General features: G+C 41.1%; 2 protein-coding genes across 2 annotated transcripts in view; both read left to right on the forward strand.

The window, feature by feature from the left end:
• The first annotated feature begins 156 nt into the window (after positions 1 to 156).
• Positions 157 to 16,138, forward strand: LOC133653623 (ADP-ribosylation factor 3-like). Its single transcript, XM_062053113.1, has 4 exons — positions 157 to 328; positions 412 to 522; positions 9,957 to 10,081; positions 14,215 to 16,138. The coding sequence occupies exons 1-4, from the start codon at positions 181 to 183 to the stop codon at positions 14,374 to 14,376; spliced, it is 546 nt and encodes a 181-aa protein (XP_061909097.1). The 5' UTR covers positions 157 to 180; the 3' UTR covers positions 14,377 to 16,138.
• A 3,314-nt stretch (positions 16,139 to 19,452) lies between these two features.
• The window catches only part of LOC133653624 (receptor tyrosine-protein kinase erbB-3-like), a 46,406-nt gene continuing 43,031 nt past the window's right edge, over positions 19,453 to 22,827 (forward strand). The window contains exon 1 of the mRNA XM_062053116.1: positions 19,453 to 19,523. The gene's annotated coding sequence lies outside the window, so the exon portion shown is untranslated. The remainder of the gene's footprint in view (positions 19,524 to 22,827) is intronic.

Here is a 22,827-nt window from a genome sequence, read left to right on the forward strand (position 1 = left end):
ATTGTTATTATGTGCCTAATGTTGTGGCCTGCATAAACTGAATAAAAATATTAGCATAAAGTACACCTAAGGCAGAGTCTGTAAAAAAAAAAAAAAAGTAATAACACAGCATCTGAATTGTTGCTGCATTTGTGCAAGCTAACATTTCTGTTGCAGTTGACGAGTGAGCCACCGGTCATCATGGGCAACATCTTTGGAAACCTGTTAAAGAGCCTGATAGGCAAAAAAGAGATGAGGATCCTCATGGTGGGGCTCGACGCTGCTGGGAAAACCACCATTCTTTACAAGCTGAAGCTGGGCGAGATTGTCACTACCATCCCCACAATTGGTGTGTAAGGACACAACCACACATGGCTTCTTATTTTTTTCAAACTACTGAATCCCTGAAACTCTTGTTTTCTGCTTATTCAGGTTTCAATGTTGAGACGGTGGAGTACAAGAACATCAGCTTCACTGTGTGGGATGTGGGCGGCCAGGACAAAATTCGTCCCTTGTGGAGACACTACTTCCAAAACACTCAGGGTAAGCCCGACTTATGTTGAAGGCAGTGGCGTGCCGTCACTAGAGGCAGGGGAGGCACAGCCTCACCTGCCATCATGGAAAGAAAAAAAAAAGTAAAAAGAAAAAAAAAAAAATTAAATTGTTATATGTATCCAGTGATTATACTGAAGTTATTTTCCATTTAACTTCACCAGTTTTAGATTATTTTTATTTTTATTTTCACATTTGCCGTTCAAATACTGAGAAGAGACGGTGCGGTGATCAGCAGCCAGTTGAGGCACGTCACTGATTTGTGCCTCAACATGGATTGTGCGCAATGACTCGGCTAACTGCTGGCCTGCTGTGCAGTGAGACTCTATTGCTATATGAATTATATTATACATTTCCATAGTTTAGTTAGCTGCGGTATATAATGTCCAGTGTATTTTGTCAACGTGTGTAACGTATTTTTAGTGCTGAGCATTCATAAAACTCTGCTGCGAAGACACACTGTGTGAGGCTCGTCTCATAACCCCGCCTCCTGGTGCCAAGCACCTCCGCCGCAGAATGCACGGCCCGACGGGAGCGCCGCGGCCATACCAACCAAAGCCCACACCCAAACCCTCCACGTGCAAGACCGAATCCACCCAAAAAAAGTCACTTAACAAGAAGCCAAAAAGTGCAAAAACAACAATGCACGCGCTGCAGGAGCCGCGAACGACCGCAGGGACACAACATTAGGTACACCTGCACTGCAGGTTCATATGTTTGTAAATCTGACTGTGATGATGCAGTCGTGCCTCACCAGACATTAACCTCACCGCACGCCACTGGTTGAAGGGAATAGTGGCTAATATGGTGGAACCTCGATGTACAAACTTAAATAGTTGTTGAACATGGTTTTGCAAAACGAAAAGTTTGTATAGTGAAGCAGAGTTCCCCTTAAAGCCCCACTTAAGAATTTTCAGTTTTGGTTGATTTTGGCGACACCAGTGGACCAAAGTGCTAGTGTTTTGCCAGAAGGAAACTACATTTCTCATGATGATGTAGCGTCAAACTGGCATGATGTCCGCTGTTATATTGGCACAAATATTACGTCTCTAATGACTAAGCTGATGTTAAATAGCAGACACTATCAAGAAAGGATCTTGGATGGCGCTACAAACATGATGCTACTACCAAGAATGTATCAGGGTGGATGCAGGTCCGAAGCAAAGAAAGACTGGCGCAATATTTTTTTCGAAGGAGGTACTAGTGGCCTAGTGGTTAGAGTGTCCGCCCTGAGATCGGTAGGTTGTGAGTTCAAACCCCGGCCGAGTCATACCAAAGACTATAAAAATAGGACCCATTACCTCCCTGTTTGGCACTCAGCATCAAGGGTTGGAATTTGGGGTTAAATCACCAAAAATGATTCCCGGGCGCGGCACCGCTGCTGCCCACTGCTCCCCTCACCTCCCAGGGGGTGAACAAGGAGATGGGTCAAATGCGGAGGACAAATTTCACCACACCTAGTGTGTGTGTGACAATCATTGGTACTTTAACTTTACTTTACTTTACTTTACTAGTAAAACTATCAAGCCGGTGGCTGTTTATTGCTACCACACAAATTTTCGATAGCTAACATTAGCATTAGCATTAGCATTTTGATTTGAGCATTGAAATTCACTTACTAGTTACTAGGGATGATACTCGAAACCGGTTTTCCCGGTTGTTCGATAAGAAAATAACCGAGTCCTCGGACTCGAATCCCTTTTTGAGAACCGGTACCCGTTATCGAGACCACTATAGTAAAGAAAAAGAGTTGGTTCTTTATTCGAATGCCTCGGAACGAATCCCGTCCCGACCAGAAATGCCCCGTGAGACATCACAAGAAATGACGTCACGTAGCTCAGTCATTAGGAGCAGATAGGGAAAGCAGGAAAAACAATGCACCGGAAAAAGCGCTCCAAGGTGTAATAAAGTTCAAAACAAAAGGTATAATCCAATGAATAACTTTACTGAGAGATTTGAGCAGGGTACAAACACATGACGAACACTTTTACGACCAACCTGAAACATAGCAACCAGGTTAGCAACGCACCTCCTTTACGGCAGCTGCCGCAACGTTCTTAAAGCAACCGCAGCACATACAACATATATGACATCTCCCTTTTTTAACTTTTGTTTTTCTTTCCTTGTAAACAAAACAAAATCACACAGTATATGTGTTGTCTGTCTAATTATTAATAATGCAGACGAGGCGTGTTGGCTGAGTTCTTGACGTTTACTTTCACAGCGTGCTCATAACCTCATTCTTAGCTGCCAGGTGACGACATACAACACTTTTCGGGGCTACCGCGCATGCTCGTCACTCCCGTTGCATGCTGGGTAGTGTAGTTGTTATATTCCCTAGCCTAGCTCATAACATCACATCTTTCCCCCTATAAAGAAATAATGTTAGCTCAATAAAGTGTTTTTTTTTTTAGCTTTAACTTTTCTTTTTTTTAGCATTGTAACCACATTTGCAAACAACTTTTCTCTACATAGAATTTTCTTTAAATAAAGAAATAAAGTGCAAAAATGTCAAAGCATCATAACAAACAATTATGTCAAATAGCAGCAGAAGTGCACTTTTTGGAGAGCTGTATTATTTTCAGTTTTGTGCCCAAGGGACTGATTTTATTTAACACTATAGTATTATTTATACACCTATAGTGACCACAGAGACAGGTTGTTTTTGTGTTACTGTATATATTTGTTTTTCTGAAAAATCCCACTTAATATACTTTGGGTAACAACAGTCAATATTTTTTTAGGGGGGTAACAGTCAATATTTATTTATTTATTAGATTTTAGTTTTTTCTTATATAATAAAAGTGAGCTTTTGTTAAACCAAATATTGTGTGTTTTTTTCCATATACAACAACCTATCTGGACTCGATAAGAGAATCGATAAGGAATCGGTTCGATAAGAGGTTTCGATAATAGACTCGAACTCGATAATTTCTTATCAAACATCATCCCTACTAGTTACTTAGTGCTGCTTTAAGAAACAATGTAAACATGAACAATTGGTTGTAGCCTCGACAAAAGTTCCTATTTTATATATTTAAAAAATGCACACTTTGAAGACACTAATGGGTGTATGTACATAATATATATATCTATCTATCTATCATTCCAACATAACAAGGGGGTGATGGCTCTTTTTTTATCCAAACAACACAACTAAAACAGCCAGTCCAACAGTCAATACGTGCACAGACACACTTTGACTTTGGTGCTCTCCAAAACGTTACCAACCATTTGGCTACAATAAAAAAACAAACAAAGGAAAGTCCTTTTTACCTTGTGCCCTTGTGTTGGTGAATATTGTGGCTTTTTTTTTAATAGTTTCGGGGTTTCAGAGTTGTTAACGGCAATCCTTCATCTGCGTTTGTCCTGGTAGTGCCTTTACCTCAATTGTATTATAGGCTACGTCCGCTTCAGGATGTTTAAAAAAAATCCTGGTCTTATCACTGTTAAAAACTTGATGCAGTAGAATCCCCCTTCACCGATAAAATCCTCGAAGCATGGCCGTAACTACCATTGAGGACACCGAGGTCATGTCCTCTGTATTTTTTTTAAAACTGACAGCTGGGATATGCTCCAAAGTTCTTCTTCCAATGTTGTGATGTGTGATTTTAAAGAAATGTGATAAATATATTCATTCTAAATGCGTGTTTAAAACGTCAACATTTGAGTATCATTGTGTGACGCTTAAGTGATTGTGATATTATTTTAAGAGATGATAGTAATGTTTTTGTAATGTGTTCTAGTTACACGGTACAAAGAAGTACAAAAGACAATGCAATAAATAAAAGTCGTACTAGTTGAACTCAACGCTGTGTTTATTGATGCCAAGGGCTGCTGGCTTGCTACCTAAATAGTCTTAGACTTAGACAAACTTTATTGATCCACAAGGGAAATTGTTCAAAAAATAAAATACAATAACTACTGTAATGACGTGACTCGAGTCATTATCAAAGGTTTATCAGATTTCAATGGAAGTCGTTACAGTCGACGCCAAAAAAACACTTAAGACACAAACAGAACCGTTTTATTCCGTCATTTCTATCACTCAACACACGTGGGAACCGAATGTTCTCCACATTGTCCGCCTACGTCTGCCCTTTCTCAGCCTTCTAGCCAATCAACATGCAGAACACATGTAAACAAAGACAAACATTGTCAGGGAAAGCTACACGTAACACAACTGTTAAAGGCCTACTGAAATGAATTGTTTTTATTTAAACGGGGATAGCAGATCCATTCTATGTGTCATACTTGATCATTTCGCGATATTGCCATATTTTTGCTGAAAGGATTTAGTAGAGAACATCGACGATGAAGTTCGCAACTTTTGGTCGCTGTTAAAAAAAGCCTTGCCTGTACCGGAAGTAGCGTGACGTCACAGGTTGAAAGGCTCCTCGCATTTCCCCATTGTTTACACCAGCAGCGAGAGCGATTCGTACCGAGAAAGCGACGATTACCCCATTAATTTGAGCCAGGATGAAAGATTCGTGGACGAGGAACGTTAGAGTGAAGGACGCATCTTTTTTCGCTCTGACCGTAACTTAGGTACAAGCTGGCTCATTGGATTCCACACTCTCTCCTTTTTCTATTGTGGTTCACGGATTTGTATTTTAAACCACCTCGGATACTATATCCTCTTGAAAATGAGAGTCGAGAACGCGAAATGGACATTCACAGTGACTTTTATCTCCACGACAATACATCGGTGAAGCACTTTAGCCACGGAGCTAATGTGATAGCATCGTGCTTAAATGCAGATAGAAACAAAAGAAATAAACCCCTGACTGGAAGGATAGACAGAAAATCAACAATACTATTAAACCCTGGACCTGTAAATACACGGTTAATGCTTTCCAGCTTGGCGAAGCTTAACAATGCTGTTGCTAACGACGCCATTGAAGCTAACTTAGCAACGGGACCTCACAGAGCTATGATAAAAACATTAGCGCTCCACCTACGCCAGCCAGCCCTCATCTGCTCATCAACACCCGTGCTCACCTGCGTTCCAGCGATCGACGGAAGGACGAAGGATCACCCGATCATCCGTGCGGTCGGCGGCTAGCGTCGGCTAGCGTCGGCTAGCGTCGGATAGCGCGTCTGCTATCCAAGTCAAAGTCCTCCTGGTTGTGTTGCTACAGCCAGCCGCTAATACACCGATCCCACCTACAACTTTCTTCTTTGCAGTCTTCATTGTTCATTAAACAAATTGCAAAAGATTCACCAACACAGATGTCCAGAATACTGTGGAATTTTGAGATGAAAACAGAGCTTTTTTGTATTGGATTTAATGGTGTCCGAATACTTCCGTTTAACTATTGACGTCACGCGCATACGTCATCATACATAGACGTTTTCAACCGGAAGTTTAGCGGGAAATTTAAAATTGCACTTTATAAGTTAACCCGGCCGTATTGGCATGTATTGCAATTACATCATTGATATATAAACTGTAATGGTTTACTAGGGGGAGGTGACGGCAAACAGACACCAGGGGGAAGTGTATACAATTATTTAATATATATTTATATATATTCAATATATATAATAATAACAAACAATACTAATATAATAAACTAAGGAAAATGGAGTGTGAACTAGATCCAAAAGGTAATGAGTGTGTGGTGTAAGATTATGTGTGTAATTTAACTGAAGTGTGTGTTACCAAAGTGTTGAACGAGAGAAGAGGAAGTCCAGGGGGCAGGCAGGTGATCCGTGGGGCTGAGAGGAGCGTCAAGTCCAGGGGCGAGCGAGGAGTCAGGAACGAGGAATGCAGTCCAAAAACACAGGGGGGAGATCCAGGGAAAAGTGAGGCGCACAGCTCACTGTCCAGGCGACGGAGGGTAGGGTCACCATGAGAAAACTAAGTTCCCGCGCCGATCCTTGGGTTCACTGGTCCCTTTATGCGGCTCGCCCTCATCAGTCCCAGGTGTGCAGCTCTCCGGTGAGTGATTGCAGCTGGTGGCTGCTGCAGGGCGGAGACGCGCGCGGCGCGTCCCTGGATTTGCGCGGCCGTGGGCGTGTCCCCAGGTGCGCACAGACGGCAGGGGTCTGAGCCGTAACATAAACTATCAGACTGCGTGGTCGGTAGTAGTGGGTTTCAGTAGGCCTTTAAACATGTGGAACATAACATAACATAGGACCTAGTTTGTTACAATATAAACAAAATACTAAAAACATGTTTTTTTTCTATATTCAAACACAGTGTAACTGTTCAAACTGTGTAACGTTACAGTGACCAAAAATATTAAATATTCTTGTTTAAAAGTAGTTTTTAATGACTAGAGGCCTACTACGTTACTGTATTTAAATGTTGGTCATTATGGTGGTACTTGGAGAGCCAACTGTTTTCTGAGGTAATACTTGGTGAAAAAAGTTTGAGAACCACTGCAATATAGCAACGGTGATCATTCACTCCTGTAGCTCAGTGCAATCTGACAAAAAATGTTTTCGATTTTACACTACTATTGTGGGAATATTTGAATACTACTACTCGAACCACAAACACTACTCAAGTCAGACAACCGGCATTTTGTGGTTTTATGTGGAGCCTGATTTGAATGAAAAGTGCTGTAAACAAACAATTGCAAGACAAACACAACCAATATCTCAACCCAGGTGCTTATTAACCTTTTAGCAAAAATGTTTATAAAAACATCACCTACCCAAATGGCTATTGTATTAGCCTCGTAGCATTAGCTCTATTAGCATCATTTATTTTAAAACACAATCACTGCTAGTGTCACTACAAACAAAACCTAATGATCAACAATAATAAAGTCTGTTAAACTATGAGTGTGTGATACACATACTGTACTTATTTTGTTATTAACTCAAATGATGATGATGACAAATTGAGCTGTCCACAAAGGTGCCTGACTAAATTACAAACAAGCAGAACACCATGCAATAAGGAGAATAGAGTAACATTAATTAGACATTCAAAATAACAAAATAATTTTTATTGCACAAAGGTGTACATTCCTTAGATCAGTGTTTTTCAACCTTTTTTGGGCCAAGGCGCATTTTATTATTTGAAAAAATCCGGAGGCACACCACCAGCAGAAATCATTAAAAAATGAAACTCAGTGGACAATAAAAAGTCGTTGTCGCAATTGTTGGATATGAATTTAAACCATAACCAAGCATGCATCACTATAGCTCTTGTCTCAAAGTAGGTGTACTGTCACCACCTGGCTCATCACGCCGTGACTTATTTTGAGTTTTTTGGTGTTTTCCCGTGCGTAGTGTTTTAGTTCTTGTCTTGCGCTCCTATTTTGATGGCTTTTCCTGTTTTGTTGGTATTTTCCTGTTGCAGTCTTCCTTTGAGCGCTATTCCCCGCACCTGCTTTGTTTTAGCAATCAAGAACATTTAAGTTGTTGCTATCTTTTTTTGTGTGGACATTGTTGATTGTCATGTCTTGTACGGATGTACTTTGTGGCCGCTGTCTGCTACACACGTTGTAAGTTTTGCTGTCGTCCAGCGGCTCTACTCTGAGTCTCTCCAGGATGACCGAGCTCCTCACCCTATCTCTGAGGGTGATCCCAGACATCCTGAAACTCATTTCTACCACTTGTATTCGCAACCTTGTCCTTTCGATCATTACCCAAAGCTCCTGACCATAGGTGAGGGTAAGGAACATAGACTGACCTGTAAATTGAGAGCTTCACCTTCTGGCTCAGCTCCTTCTTCACCACAACAGACCGGTGCAGTGACTGCATCACTGCAGACGCCGCACCAATCTGTCTATCAATCTCGCTTTCTATTCTTCCCTCACTCGTAAACAAGACCCCAAAATACTTGAACTCCTCCACTTGAGACAGAACTTCATTCCCGACCCGAGGGGTGTAGTCCACCCTTTTCCGACTGAGAACCAAGGCCTCGGATTTGGAGGCTCTGATCCTCATCCCAGCAGCTTTACACTTGGCTAAAAACCGCCCCAGTGAACGCTGCAGGTCCCAGCCTGACGAAACCAACCTGACCACATCATCTGCAAAAAGCAGAGATGCAATCCTCTGGCTACCAATCTGGAAACCCTCCACACCCTGACTGCGCCTAGAATTTCTGTCCATAAAGATAGTGAACAGGATCGGTGACAAAAGGCAGCCCTGGCGGAGTCCAACGTCCTCTGGGAACATGTCTGACTTATTACCGGCAATGCGAACCAGACTCCCGCTCCGCTTGTACAAGGACTCTATGGCCTGTAGCAACGGACCCTGGACCCCGTACTCCTGGAGCACACTCCACAGAATACAGCGAGAGACATGATCTAAGGCCTTTTCCAAATCCACAAAACACTTGTGGAATGGTTGAGCCAACTCCCATGCCCACTCCAGTACCCTAGCGAGGGTATAAATCTGGTCCTGTGTTCCACGACCAGGACGAAAACCACATTGTTCTTCTTGAATCCGAGAATCGACTAACGGAATAGACTTTCCCCGGGAGGGTGAGATGTGTGATCCCTCTATAATTGGAACACACCCATAGCCCCCTTTTTGAAAAGGGGGACCACCACCCCGGTCTGCCAATCCAGAGGTACCGCCCCAGACTTCCACGCTATGGTCAAGAGACGTGTCAGCCACGACAGTCCCACAACATCCAGAGCCTTGAGATATTCGGGGCGAATCTCGTCCTCTGCTGGGGCCTTGCCACTGGGCAGTTTTTTGATTACCTCAGCAACTTCGGCTCTAGTGATGGACATGTCCATGTTTGTGACCTCAGACTCTGGAGATAATGATTATTTATGTGTTTAATATTTGTTTACTTACCTGTGGTATATTTATTTATCATTTATTTATTCACTGTTCTGTTACAAACAGAGAACAAAGAAATGGGACATAAAAAGAGGTAGTATTAAATAAGCTCAGCTTCTTCCAACTCCTTTTTGGATGTGCTGTAATGAAGCAACTAGAAAAATGTTATACATTACATTGTAATTGTATTGTTTGAATTTTCAAAATAAACTGAAACTGAACAGAACGGAATAACTTGAAAGTAAATTAAGCACTGCACCTGTATTGGGAGTTTTGGAGGGAAAAAAAACCCCTCTGTGGTCAAACAATTGACAATTTTACTGAAGGTTTAGGAAAAAATATGCTTTTAACATCACACCAAATGGTGGGTTGCTTTTGTTGTTTTTTACATTAGATATGGGTAAACTCATTAAACATAAAGACTGAGTTGTTTGTATGTATTAATATTTAAATGTATACACCGAGAATGCAGGACATTTCCCTGATTTTGTTTTTTTGGTTTTACAATGAATGCTCCTTTTCACAGGGTGAACGTTGGCACCGGAACAGATTATTTAATTTTCATTATTTGTTACGGCAATATTGATTTCTACGCAAGGCCGTAATGACTCGTGTTCAACATTATAGGTTCTGCTGTATTTCTTACTGTTGGTCTGCTGGTCTGTCTGCAGGTTTGATTTTTGTGGTGGACAGCAACGACCGTGAACGTGTGAACGAAGCCCGAGAGGAACTCATGAGGATGCTGGCTGAGGACGAGCTGCGGGATGCCGTTCTTCTCGTCTTTGCCAACAAGCAGGTGATTTATGAACTTAATTGTTTCTTGAACTTGGTTTGTAAATCGAAAAGTTGGTATCGTGAAGCAAAGTTCATTTAGGAAACAATGTTAACATTAATAATTGGTTCCAGGTTAGACAAAAGTCTGTATTTAAGTTAAGGTTTGTAGACTTTGAACTAGGACTGTGCGATATCGTATCGTCCGATCTCGATTGATATCCAAAAAAATTTTTTATTAAAGCGGATTGTTCTGTGGAGGATTATGGTTAAGTTAAGTTAAAGTACCAATGATTGTCACACACACACTAAGTGTGGTGAAATTTGTCCTCTGCATTTGACCCATCCCCTTGTTCCACTCCCTGGGAGGTGAGGGGAGCAGTGGGCAGCAGCAATGGCCGCGCTCGGGAATCATTTGGTGATTTAACCCCCAATTCCAACCCTTGATGCTGAATGCCAAGCAGGGAGGTAATGGGTCCCATTTTTATAGCCTTTGGTATGACTCGGCCAGGGTTTGAACTCACAATTTACCGATCTCAGGGCGGACACTCTAAGCACTAGGCCATGTTTGATCGAGGTAATATATGCTAACAGCTGACAACTGTCTTATTGTCCATATCTATATTTGTGTTTACTAGAGGTGCAACAGGGCAGCACGGTAGAACAGGGGTTAGTGCATGTGCCTCACAATACAAAGGTCCTGAGTAGTCCTGAGTTCAATCCCGGGCTCTGGATCTTTCTGTGTGGAGTTTGCATGTTCTCCCCGTGACTGCGTGGGTTCCCTCCGGGTACTCCGGCTTCCTCCCACCTCCAAAGACATGCACCTGGGGATAGGTTGATTGGCAACACTAAATTGGCCCTAGTGTGTGAATGTGAGTGTGAATGTTGTCTGTCTATCTGTGTTGGCCCTGCGATGAGGTGGCGACTTGTCCAGGGTGTACCCCGCCTTCCGCCCGAATGCAGCTGAGATAGGCTCCAGCACTCCCCGCGACCCCAAAAGGGACACGCGATAGAAAATGGATGGATGGATGAATAGAGGTGCAACAGTACAGTCTGTACCTGGTTTTAGGGCCATGGTTTTGCTTCTTTTTCGGTTCATTTTGTGGGGGTAAGGAGAAAAACTTTTCTTCCACTCAAAGTTGTTTTGTTTTTTTGCTTGTCATCACAAACATTCTGCAGTAAACAAAGTTTAATTGGTCTAGTGGATACTATTAGACTTTAACTTTAAGTTAACATTTACTAAACAACACTTTTTTAATGATTATTTATATTCTTTAATTACTTGTATACATCAGTGCTTCTCACCAGTGCTTTGGCATACAAGCGTTGACCCACATTGTGGAGTTTTTAAAACTCAAATTCTGTATCTTATATTGCATAAAAATACATGAAAGTGCAGTTTGAATTTGAGGTACTGTAAAATAATGTATACCAACTAGGGCTGCAACAACTAATCGATTAAATCGATTAAAATCGATTGAAATCGATTATAAAAATAGTTGGCGATTAATTTAGTCATCGATTCGTTGGAACTAGCTATGCGCATGCGCGGAGGCTTTTTAAAAAAAAAATGTATTAAAAAAAATAAAATAAAAATTAATATTTAAAAAATTAATAAACCTTTATTTATAAACTGCAACATTTACAAACAGCTGAGAAACAATAATCAAAATAAGTACAAAAACAGCGCCAGGGCGGCGCTGAGGCTACGTCTCATGAGGTGGGGTAAGCTAGCCAATGATGTGTCATGTGCAGCTCACGTGACGACGCCGTCTCCTTTGCTGGAAACATTCGAAAAATGGCGCAGGAAAACAGTACAGATAGTTTAGCGGAGAAACATCTTGAGGTTATTGCTTCAATGGAGAAAAGTGTACGACCTAAGTCGTCAAAAGTGTGGGAACACTTTACTTTAAAGACTTCAAAGAAGACCGTTTCCTGCAAAATGGCACGGAAGTACAACATTGCTTCAGAAGTACCTGAAAAGGAAACATGTTGGAGCCATGGATGAAGGGAGGAACTCACGGTACGTAACTTTTTAAGTCCATAGTGGCAACAGGCATTCATGAGTTCAGCTTTTTTGTGAGTAACGTTAACGTTATGCCTTTGTTGCAACGTGGGGCTGATAATGTGTCTCCGGCACATTTGACTCCGTTTTGAGAGAGAAAACGCACTGTTACCAATTTCGAAATAAACGTAACGGACAGAAATATCTCAGGTTGGTTTCATAATGGATCAATGCAGCCAAGCCCGATAAAGCTATATAAATATATTTAGATTTGAGTGACGCTTTAGTATAACTAAACGTTATGAAGGTGCTGGAATATTTCATGCTATTATTCAGAAGCAGCCTAAAATTAATCCTTTATTATTCACAACAGAAACGTGTACAGTATCTGATCCAGTTCTGATCTGATGAGTTACATTTCTGTGTTATTATTGGTGTATGCTGCATCCCCAATGTCCAGAACATGGTGCCAGTATGCTGGGTTTTTTCAATAAAATACTGGAAAGGATAGAAATGTAGTTTGTCTCTTTTATCCGATTATTAATCGATTAATCGAAGTAATAATCGACAGATTAATCGATTATCAAATTAATCGTTAGTTGCAGCCCTAATACCAACATATTAAACAAGTTTAATGATTATTTCAGGAACAAAATGTTTTTTATCCACAAACTCAAAAATTATTTGAACAAAAAGTGTCTGCAGAGTTTTTAGAACAGGGCATATCAGAGGACTACAATATTTGCAGACACATAAACAAAAAGTCTGATTAAATAATATTTAGATATAAAAATGCCTTTTTTTAAATTAAATTAGTGGGTGTGTTAAGTGTGCAGCATTATACCAAGCATCGTTGCTTCCCTACTGTTTACTACTGCAGTCATTTCTGACAGGAATTTCTGCCATGTTTTGATTAAGGAAATATATGCAAGCAGCTGATCACTGTGATCGAACTCAAATTAATCGTGATCAACGATTACGCTCGTATAATCGCCTAGCCCTACTTTGAACTCAATATAAAGTGCTGTACTGTACTGTAAATAAATGATAAATGGGTTATACTTGTATAGCGCTTTTCTACCTTCAAGGTACTCAAAGCGCTTTGACAGTATTTCCACATTCACACACACATTCACACACTGATGGCGGGAGCTGCCATGCAAGGCGCTAACCAGCAGCCATCAGGAGCAAGGGTGAAGTGTCTTGCCCAAGGACACAACGGACGTGACTAGGATGGTAGAAGGTGGGGATTGAACCCCAGTAACCAGCAACCCTCCGATTGCTGGCATAGCCACTCTACCAACTTCGCCACGCCGTCCCTACTACTGTACTATTGAATAAAAATAACAAAGAGGGGGTGGATCAACTTTGTGTTTAATAACAAGCGGAAATGTGCTGAACACGCTGCTCTGTTAACACACGCACACACACAGAAGCCACTGTGGTGCCCTCACAAATAATCAGAAATCCTTAACTTTAACGTCCATATTGCTACAATAATAAACATTTGAAAAAGTTAGATCCACCCAAATCGACAAGGGGCTGGAGGTCCCTTCCGTGTCTGCGTGTTTGCTCTTCTGTTGCTTAAAGAGCGGCACCTGTCGTATCTTTTCCTCGCTGTGCAATCAGTCAGCTGTGGCATATTTTTCCAGAAAAGTCTGGTGTCTTCACAGTTAAAACTTGTTGTGGCACGGTCATGGCGCCTGCTACATCAATCTTTGTCAGTCATACTTGCAAGTGCCATTAATGTACAGTACTCCTCGCAATTTTTTTTTTATACCCACAGAGATTCCCTCCTTTTTTTGCTGGATTGTTGGGTTGGCTTTTTGGGACTCATTTTGAGTTAGCAAATAAGACAAAACTAGTCAAAAGGGGATAAACAACACATGTACTGAATGAAGCGCTGAGAAGTGAGTGTCTTGTGCAGAAAGTGAGTTGAAGGCTCCGCCTTCGCTACAATGTTACACCCTGCGTTTTTGTCTGCAGGCGCGAAAATGAATGACTGAATGAAACGTTGATATAGAAACATGGTTCACACACTGTGGCGTAATTGGCCGGTTCGAAAAGCTGTAAATCAGAAGTTAGCAAATAAAGGGGTTCGAAAATCTAGGTTCTACTGTTTAGTCTTTTTTTGTCGTCGTCCCCCCCCCCAGGACCTGCCCAACGCCATGAACGCAGCAGAGATCACCGACAAACTGGGCCTGCACTCCCTGCGCCACCGCCACTGGTACATTCAGGCCACCTGCGCCACCAGCGGCGACGGCCTCTATGAGGGCTTGGACTGGCTGGCCAATCAGCTGAAGAACAAAAAGTGAAGGGCGGGGCTTAGAGAGCGGGGAAAAGTCTGGTTGCCAGCTCCAAGTATGTGGATTCTTTCATGGAGAGGCGGTGCTGAAAAGCTCCTTGCAGGTGACTCAACGTCCCCTATCTTATTCTTTTACTGGATTATTTATTGATTTGCTTGGATCTGCAGTGAGAGTTTGGGAATGTAACCTAAATGTCTTGCATTCTATACACTGGATACATAATTATTGGGATGAACAATGTAATTCTGCTGTAAAGTGACATGTATTATCCCTCCTTTGCCGTGTCTATAATGCTTTCAGGGTCTAAAACGTGTGGTGGCGGGATGATAACTGTCCTTTCCTTTTCCATGTAAATAAGTGTCATAATAGTATAGCCGCAGTATCTTTGCTATTTCAGATTGTAAAAGGTCACATATTCATTGTCATTTGTCCAAACAAATGTTATATAGTAGGGAAGGAATTCCTACGGCCTCATCCCTGGGTGGATCTCGTGTGAGAGGAAGGTGGGGGGTTGCGATCATCATTTTGCTATTTAGTCTACATAGCAACTGGCGCTCTGGTCAAAGTTGGAATTGCCACAAAACACATTTTAAGATATTTACCACTCTACTGCCGCCTGCCGGCTAAAGTGTGTAGTGCGCCCCTCCCCCCAATTTGTCACGTTTCACGCGTCAGGTAAATCGCGACAAATGGGGCCAAATGAATCCCCTTCCTATTGTACAAAATAATGTACAACAGAGTAAAGTGCATATTTTGCTTAAAGTATCCATTTAGATTTTTTACAAAAATATTTATGATTGTATTTAATTTATCCATGTTCATTTATTCTGTTAAGTGCAACATTTATTTGCCGATGGAGCCAAATAAGCAAAGAGGCTTTCAAACTAACTGACAATGCTTTTCATCCTGTACACCAAGGCTGGCTTGCACTACTGCTGTATATAAGATGTGTACTGCAGACTACATCTTGCTATTGGCCAACTTAGCCACTGGTGAGCAAGAGAAGGCTATTTAGTTTCTAATGTTCAACTCCATGGTGCATCATATCTGTCAATGCAATGGTTGCTACCATGATGCACAATATAACACATTATTGTTGTCCAACAGGTTATTTTCTGATGGATGGAGTAATTTGTGAACAAGAGCATTTTTTTAATGTTGATGTTTTAACAAAATGAGGCAAGCGAATGCATCAAAGGCATGTTAATATTGTACAAGATCTGTAATAAAATTAATCCTATAGCCTTGTTTTCTCAGACGTGTTAGTCTTGTGTCTTGCTGTTGGTTGAAAGCAATGTTGTACTGACATATATGATATGGGTGTAATGTCAACTGCCTTCTAATATGCAAATGCATGCTTTTCTGTGTCAGCACACATGTTTATATATGAAAAGCATATTATGGTATTTGTGGTCAATGTTATATTGATGCCAGCATAATTACTGACAGCCGTGTGTGTGTGCGTGCGTGTGTGTAAGATGCTATCTATTGAGTTAAGTTTCGTGCAAACATTTGTTGTTGTGGCCTGATGTTCCTTGTGGTTAAATTCCACTTGACATGCAGGTTTGTTCACATAAATAAATTGTAAGTCTTAAAGTATTTCCTCAACAACACACTTTGTTAGCAGACATATACAATAGACAAGAAAGGAGGTCAAGGTATTTATTCATTTTAATTAATGATAAAAACATTCGATTTTTGTGTTTGAGTGACTTCAATATTTCTGCCTCCACATGATTAATAAAGAAATCAAACTTTTTTTTTTCTCTGATTTCCCTTGTTATCATTCATTGGTGCTGGTGTCGGGTATTCTTGCACTGCAGGTATAAACGTGAACGAAAATATGGTCTTTTTCTGAATATTTGATGATAAAACAATGAATGGATGAACAGGAACCAGTAGAAGCAGCATGCAGGTAAGATTTGTTTTTGTTCCAGTAACCAGGCAAAATACAAACAGTACTATGCTGCTGGGACAGCAGGCAGGTCGCCAAGACATTAACCAAAAAGCAAACAAGGGAAAGCTATCTTAATATACCGTGAAACAAACAAACCTGACGCTCGTGGTGAACATCAAGAAAGTTTTAAGTGTGGCAAACAAGAAAAAAACGCAACTGTCACGTAAAGCGGACAAAAACCCTGCAAGGATAGGCAGGGTGAGATGTACTTCTAAAGGGGAGTGATTAGTGGCGGCAGCAGGTGGAGACACTAATCAACAAACAGAAACGGGTGCGTGAGCTCAGGCACTTCTAGCAACAAGAACACAAACAAAAGACGACTCGGAGTGCTGACAACATAAACCTACACTAAACTAAGAAGAACGACAACCAAACCAACACAGGACATGACCGGTCATGACAATACAGATCCTTGATTTGACTATGTTTATCTAACTTAAATTTAAACTGTTTTTTTACTTTTTTTGTCCTGTCCAGTCCCTGAGACAAATCATATTGTTGATGTAGATGTCCATATGTGCTGTACAGATTTACTTTACAAAAAGAGAAGTGTGGGATACTTCTCTTGTTGCCTTATTTGTATTTATTTAATGTTTGGCGCAGTCGGACAGGAACCGGCGTGGATAACAAGAAGGAAAAAAGAAGACAGAGGGGGTAATCGTGGGGACAAGAGGGGGATAAGACAACTGAGCCGAGGATGTCGTTGTGGCTTGTGCAGGCCTTTGAGACACTTGTGATTTAGGGCTATATGAGTAAACTTTGATTGATTGATTGACAACATTAACAAAAACAAACAAACAAAAACAGAACAACATCAGCAAATACGATATGTACAAATATCATATGAAAATGATAGTAAAGAATCAGTGAAGTAGATAGTAATAACACAGAAATTACAATGAACATTATTACACTGCTAATAATGCAATAACAATAGGAATAGAAATAGCACTATTGATAATGAATGATAATAATTACCTCAATTATCAACAATACAATTGTTCAAATGCAACAATACATAAATGTGATGAAAACTTGAATTACAAAAGAAAGCAGATAAATGAGAGGGGAAGAATGAGAAGCGAATTATATTAACCTTGTAGATTGTTATAGTAAAAATAGGTTAAGCTTTGTCTGTGTGCCGTGTTTTACCCAGTTTCCCGTAATATGTTTCATGAAACATGATTATATGCATGAGTGTATGTATGCATATGTGCTTGTGTAAGTACAGTATGTGTATTTGTTTGTTTGTACAGTGACTGTATGTACCGTGTGTGTGTATGTATGTGCGAGTGTATGTACCTATGTGTGTGCATAAGTACCTACGTGTGCGCGTATGTGTCCCCCACAGCCGGACGGGAAGACCGCATTGCCCCACAAGCAACCGGGGCCCCACGAGCCCAACCCCTCCAGGACAGCACGACGGGGCCCACCCAGGCTGCCTGACTCAAATTGGCCGCAGCGGCACGGGGGCCACGGGAACCACCCACCCCACCTGCAGGGACCCCAACGATGGAGATGGAACATCGAGCATCTGCCCTGGCAGATCCTCCCCCTGAGTAAAGAGAAAAGGCAAAAGGAAAAAAAAGGAGATCACACAAGGTCACACACATTTAAACTCAACTTAAATGTACACTTTTTTACTCTTCTTAGAAATGTTCTTACCTTAGAGATGTAAGCCCATGAAGTGGATTTAATTTTATATATATATATAAACATATAAATATGTTTATACATCCACACACATATAAACACATATATGTATATAGACGCCTGTGTTTTATTAATAGATTGAGTAATCAAACAAGAGTCAAAGTCTTTTGTATCATTTGTGATATGCTGGCATGTTTAAATGTAAAAGATCTCAAACAAATCTATCCATCAATTTTTAAACGCTATTGTCCCTCTCGGGATTGCGGTGGTCAGGGGGTGGACTGGACTGGAGCCAGGCCATAAAACATAATTTTTACATGAAACTCTAATCTGGCTCATGTGAGCAGGCTACAGTATAAACACATTTTGTTATAAAATACACAAATTATGGGTGTAATCAGTCACCTGCCTCTTCTAAAGTTTTACTTATTGTAGTGTATATATTTTCAAACAGGGTGCGGCATTAATTTCTTAGAATCAGCTTTAGCCACGCACATTTATCTGTGTGACTTTTTTTCCTGTGTTCAGTTCTCAGAGACACGGCAAAAACGAGAAAGAAGCGCTTCTTACCGACTTGTGATTGGTCGGACGTGCAGAGCTCAAGCACATGGCTACTTTCAATATGATTTTTAGGGGTGTGGTCTGGGTGTGCTCTGGGCGTGTTCTGGGCGTACCAAGTCCAAGTTGATTGCGATGTCAAAAAGCAATACACGTGCACGCTTCAACACACCTGAATTTTTACTGGCGTACATAGTTTTCTGGAATTGAACGTACATTTAGTTCCTACTAAGGCTAGGAACGCCACGTAGCTGTTATAGGCAGGAAAGCACAACAAGAGGTTCCATTTTTTCTTTTTTGTGTGTAGTCTTCTAATTTGGGATGGGGTTTTTTTCTCTTTAGAAATTGTCGAGAGCCAATAACAAAGCTGTGGGCCTCAAATGCCCCCCTGGCCGCACTTTGGACACCACTGATGTGAGGTCATCAGATGGAACCACTCAAAGAAAATAATGAAGTCTTATAGAAAAAGACTTTCCCTAAAATGTTCCTGTAAAAGTTTCTGCGGTGGAAAAGGGCCTAAACCATAAAGTGTGAATGTGTGAGTGAATGGGTGAATGTAAATTATGATATAAGGCGCTTTGGGTATTGTGTAGGTCGGGGGTCGGCAACCCGCGGCTCTAGAGCCGCATGCGGCTCTTTAGCGCCGCCCTAGTGGCTCTCTGGAGATTTTTCAAAAATGTATGAAGAATGGAAAAAGATGAGGGGAAAAAAAATCTATTTTTTTGTTTTAAAATGGTTTCTGTAGGAGGACAAACATGACACAAACCTCCCTAATTGTTATAAATCACACTGTTTATATTAAACATCCTTCACTGATTCCAGTATTTGGATAGCGCCGTTTTGTCCTACTAATTTTGGCGGTCCTTGAACTCACCGTATAGTTTGTTTACATAACTTTCTCCGACTTTCTAGGACGTGTTTTATGCCACTTCTTTTTCTGTCTCATTTTGTCCACCACACTTTTAACGTTGGGCATGAGTGCACAAAGGTGAGTTTTGTTGATGTTATTGACTTGTGTGGAGTGCTAATCGGGCATATTTGGTCACTGCATGACTGCAAGCTAATCGATGCTAACATGCTATTTAGGCTAGCGATATGTACATATTGCATCCTTATGCCTCATTTGTAGCTATATTTGAGGTCATTTAATTTCCTTTAAGTCCTCTTAATTAAATTTATATCTCATGACACATGTAATATGGCTTTTAATTTTTTGCGGCTCCAGACAGATTTGTTTTTGTATTTTTGGTCCAATATGGCTCTTTCAACATTTTTGGTTGCCGACCCCTGGTGTAGGTGTAGTAAAGCACTTTATAAATACAGACCATTTACCATTTCACCATTCGAATCGGAAGCTATCTTCGGCCTCTTTTGCACAAAGTCGTACAAGGACCGCACATATTTTTTGACAGACACAAAAAATCGCAACGCGGATGGACTGGACTTTTTTTTTTACACAAACTCAAATCACAACACGGATGCCAATACAAATTTGCTAATAGTTTTGCTACAATAGTATTTCACCAGAGAGCACTGTCTCTCCAACTGTGGTATTGAAATGTAGAAAATTAGGATGAGAGCTCACATACATTGTCTTCTCTGTTTGTGAATCATATTTATATAGTACTTTAATCTAGAGACTCAAAGCGTTTTACGTAGTGAAACTCATTATCCTCACCTTTAAGATAGATTTTTGGGGGGACTGGGAGCATGTTGTGTCTTGCCCAAGGACACCAACAGCAGTGACTAGCAGAGGTGGGACCAAGTCATTGCTTTGCAAGTCACAAGTAAGTCTCAAGTCTTTGCCCTCAAGTCTCGAGTCAAGTCCCGAGTCAAGACAGGCAAGTCCCGAGTCAAGTCCAAAGTCAAGACTGGAAAGTCTCAAGTCAAGTCACAAGTCCTGCATTTTGAGTTTCGAGTCCTTTCAAGTCCTTTTAACCACAGACTAATATTTTTACACAGATTGTGTATGCTTTTAAAACGCTGTATTTATTTATTAAAACAAGTGCTTTTGAAATAGCAAGAAAAAAAATAGTACTGACATTGCAATTCATAATAGCACTATTAACCAGTCATTTTAATAGTTTAAACAATTTTAAACATTTAACTCATTCCTTTACAGAATAAACACATTTGCAAACACAAGTGCAACTGTACTTATTTGTACAAAAGTGTTAACATTGTATTTCCATGGCATATTGCATTGTAAATAAATAATAATGATAAATGGGTTGTACTTGTATAGCGCTTTTCTACCTTCAAGGTACACTCAAAGAAAATAATGAAGTCTTATAGAAAAAGACTTTCCCTAAAATGTTGGCGTTTGTTTGTGTGAATGTTTGTCCATTCATCCAGAAGGTCGCTTATGTCGGACCTCGGGGATGTTTTTTAAGGATAAAGAAGTGTGACGCAGTAATACAGTACAGTGTATGTATGAAAAAAACAACAAAAACATGACATTCTTCTCGACCTGTGAAGACATTGTGGTAAATACGAGGGGGAACGAACAGGTCAAAAGGAGATGGATCTGTTTTCCTTTTGGCTTCGCCCAACTGCCATCAAAAGAGTCATTTGGCACAATCAGAAAGTTTCCCTAACTCCTCAGAGTCACTGAGTCTCATCAGAGGTTTGTGTGTCTCCAGGGGTGTGACAGCAGTATGTGAGTCAGAGCTGCTCCCGGGGGCCACCAGCGCTGCGGCCCCCTGCAGGACGGCCACAATAGTAGCCCTCGGGGCAGATGCCATAGCTGGGATTCCCACCCGTAACCGGGACGCCTTCGCTCAGGGCACAGACACACTGGCAGCAGCCCCACAATCAATTCATCAATCTCTGAAGGCAGACATAACTGCAAAAGGCCACGGCAGTCACCCCCACAGCTCGCCTTGGAAGGGGATGACACTGCGATGACACCGTGGCAAAGTGCGGAAAACCACGAAGGATAAGATTTACCCAGACAAAAAATGTGCATACTCTAGTGCAGGGATTTTCAACCACTGTGCCGCGGCGTGAGATATTGTCTGGTGGGCCGTGGGAAATTATGCAACTTCACCTAATTGGTCCAAAAAATATTTTTTGAAAATCAATAATTATAATAATGTGCCGTTGTCTAGTGCCTGTGTAGTGTAGAGCTTGGCAGGGTAACCATGTAATACTCCATATCAGTAGGTGGCAGCAGGTAGTTCATTGCTTTGTAGAAGTCGGAACGCGTCAAGGATGGTTTGTCGTGATCTCAATATGCAGAGCACAGCGGGAGACAGCGCTCAGGTAAAAAGGTATGTAACGCTTAAACCAAAAATTGACAAAAGGCAAGTCCCGCTAGGAAAATTCACTGAAGCACAGGGATGGCTATGTAAAACAAAAGTTAAACTGAACTGGCTACAAAGTCAACAAAAACAGAATGCTGGACGACAGCAAAAACTTATAGTGTGTGGAGCAAAAACGGCGTCCACAAAGTACATTCGTACATCCGTACATGACATGACAATCAACAACGTCCCCACAAAGAAGGATAGCGTACGCACAACTTCAATAGTCTTGATTGCGAAAACAAAGCAGGTGCGGGCAATAGCACTCAAAGGAAGGCGTGAAGCTGCTACAGGAGAACACCAACAAAACAGGAAGGGTCACCAAAATAACAGCGCAAGACAGGAACTAAAGCACTACACACAGGAAACAACAACAAACTCAAAATAAGGCACGACAACCTGGTGGAGTTTCATTTTTTTAACCTTTTCTGCTGGTGGTGTGCCTCCGTATTTTGTTTATGAAAAAAATGTGCCTTGGCTCAAAAAAGGTTGAAAAACACTGATCTAGTGCAGTGTTTTTCAACCACTGTACCCGGAGATACAGTCTGGTGTGCCGTGGGAGATTATGTGATTTCACCTATTTGGGGTAAAAATATTTTTTGCAAACAAGTAATTATAGTATGCAAATAATGTGCCGTTGTTGAGTGTCGGTGCTGTTTAGAGCTCGGCAGAGTAACCGTGTTATACTCTTCCATATCAGTAGGTGGCAGCCGGTAGCTAGATGTCGGGAACACATCGTGTGAGACTACGAGGGTTTGTCGTCGTGTCTAATGCTTAAACCAAAAATAAACAAAAGGAGAGTGCTCCTAAGAAAAGGCATTGAAGGTAAGGGAAAGCTATGCAGAACGAAAGTAAAACCTAACTGGCTACAAAGTAAAGGAAAAACAGAATGCTGGACGACAGCAAAGACGGCGTCCACATGACATGACAATCAACAATGTCCCCACAAAGAAGGATAGCAACAACTTAAATAGCCTTGATTGCTAA

The sequence above is a fragment of the Entelurus aequoreus genome, linkage group LG07 (genome assembly GCF_033978785.1).
Source record: "Entelurus aequoreus isolate RoL-2023_Sb linkage group LG07, RoL_Eaeq_v1.1, whole genome shotgun sequence".
NCBI lineage: Eukaryota > Metazoa > Chordata > Actinopteri > Syngnathiformes > Syngnathidae > Entelurus > Entelurus aequoreus.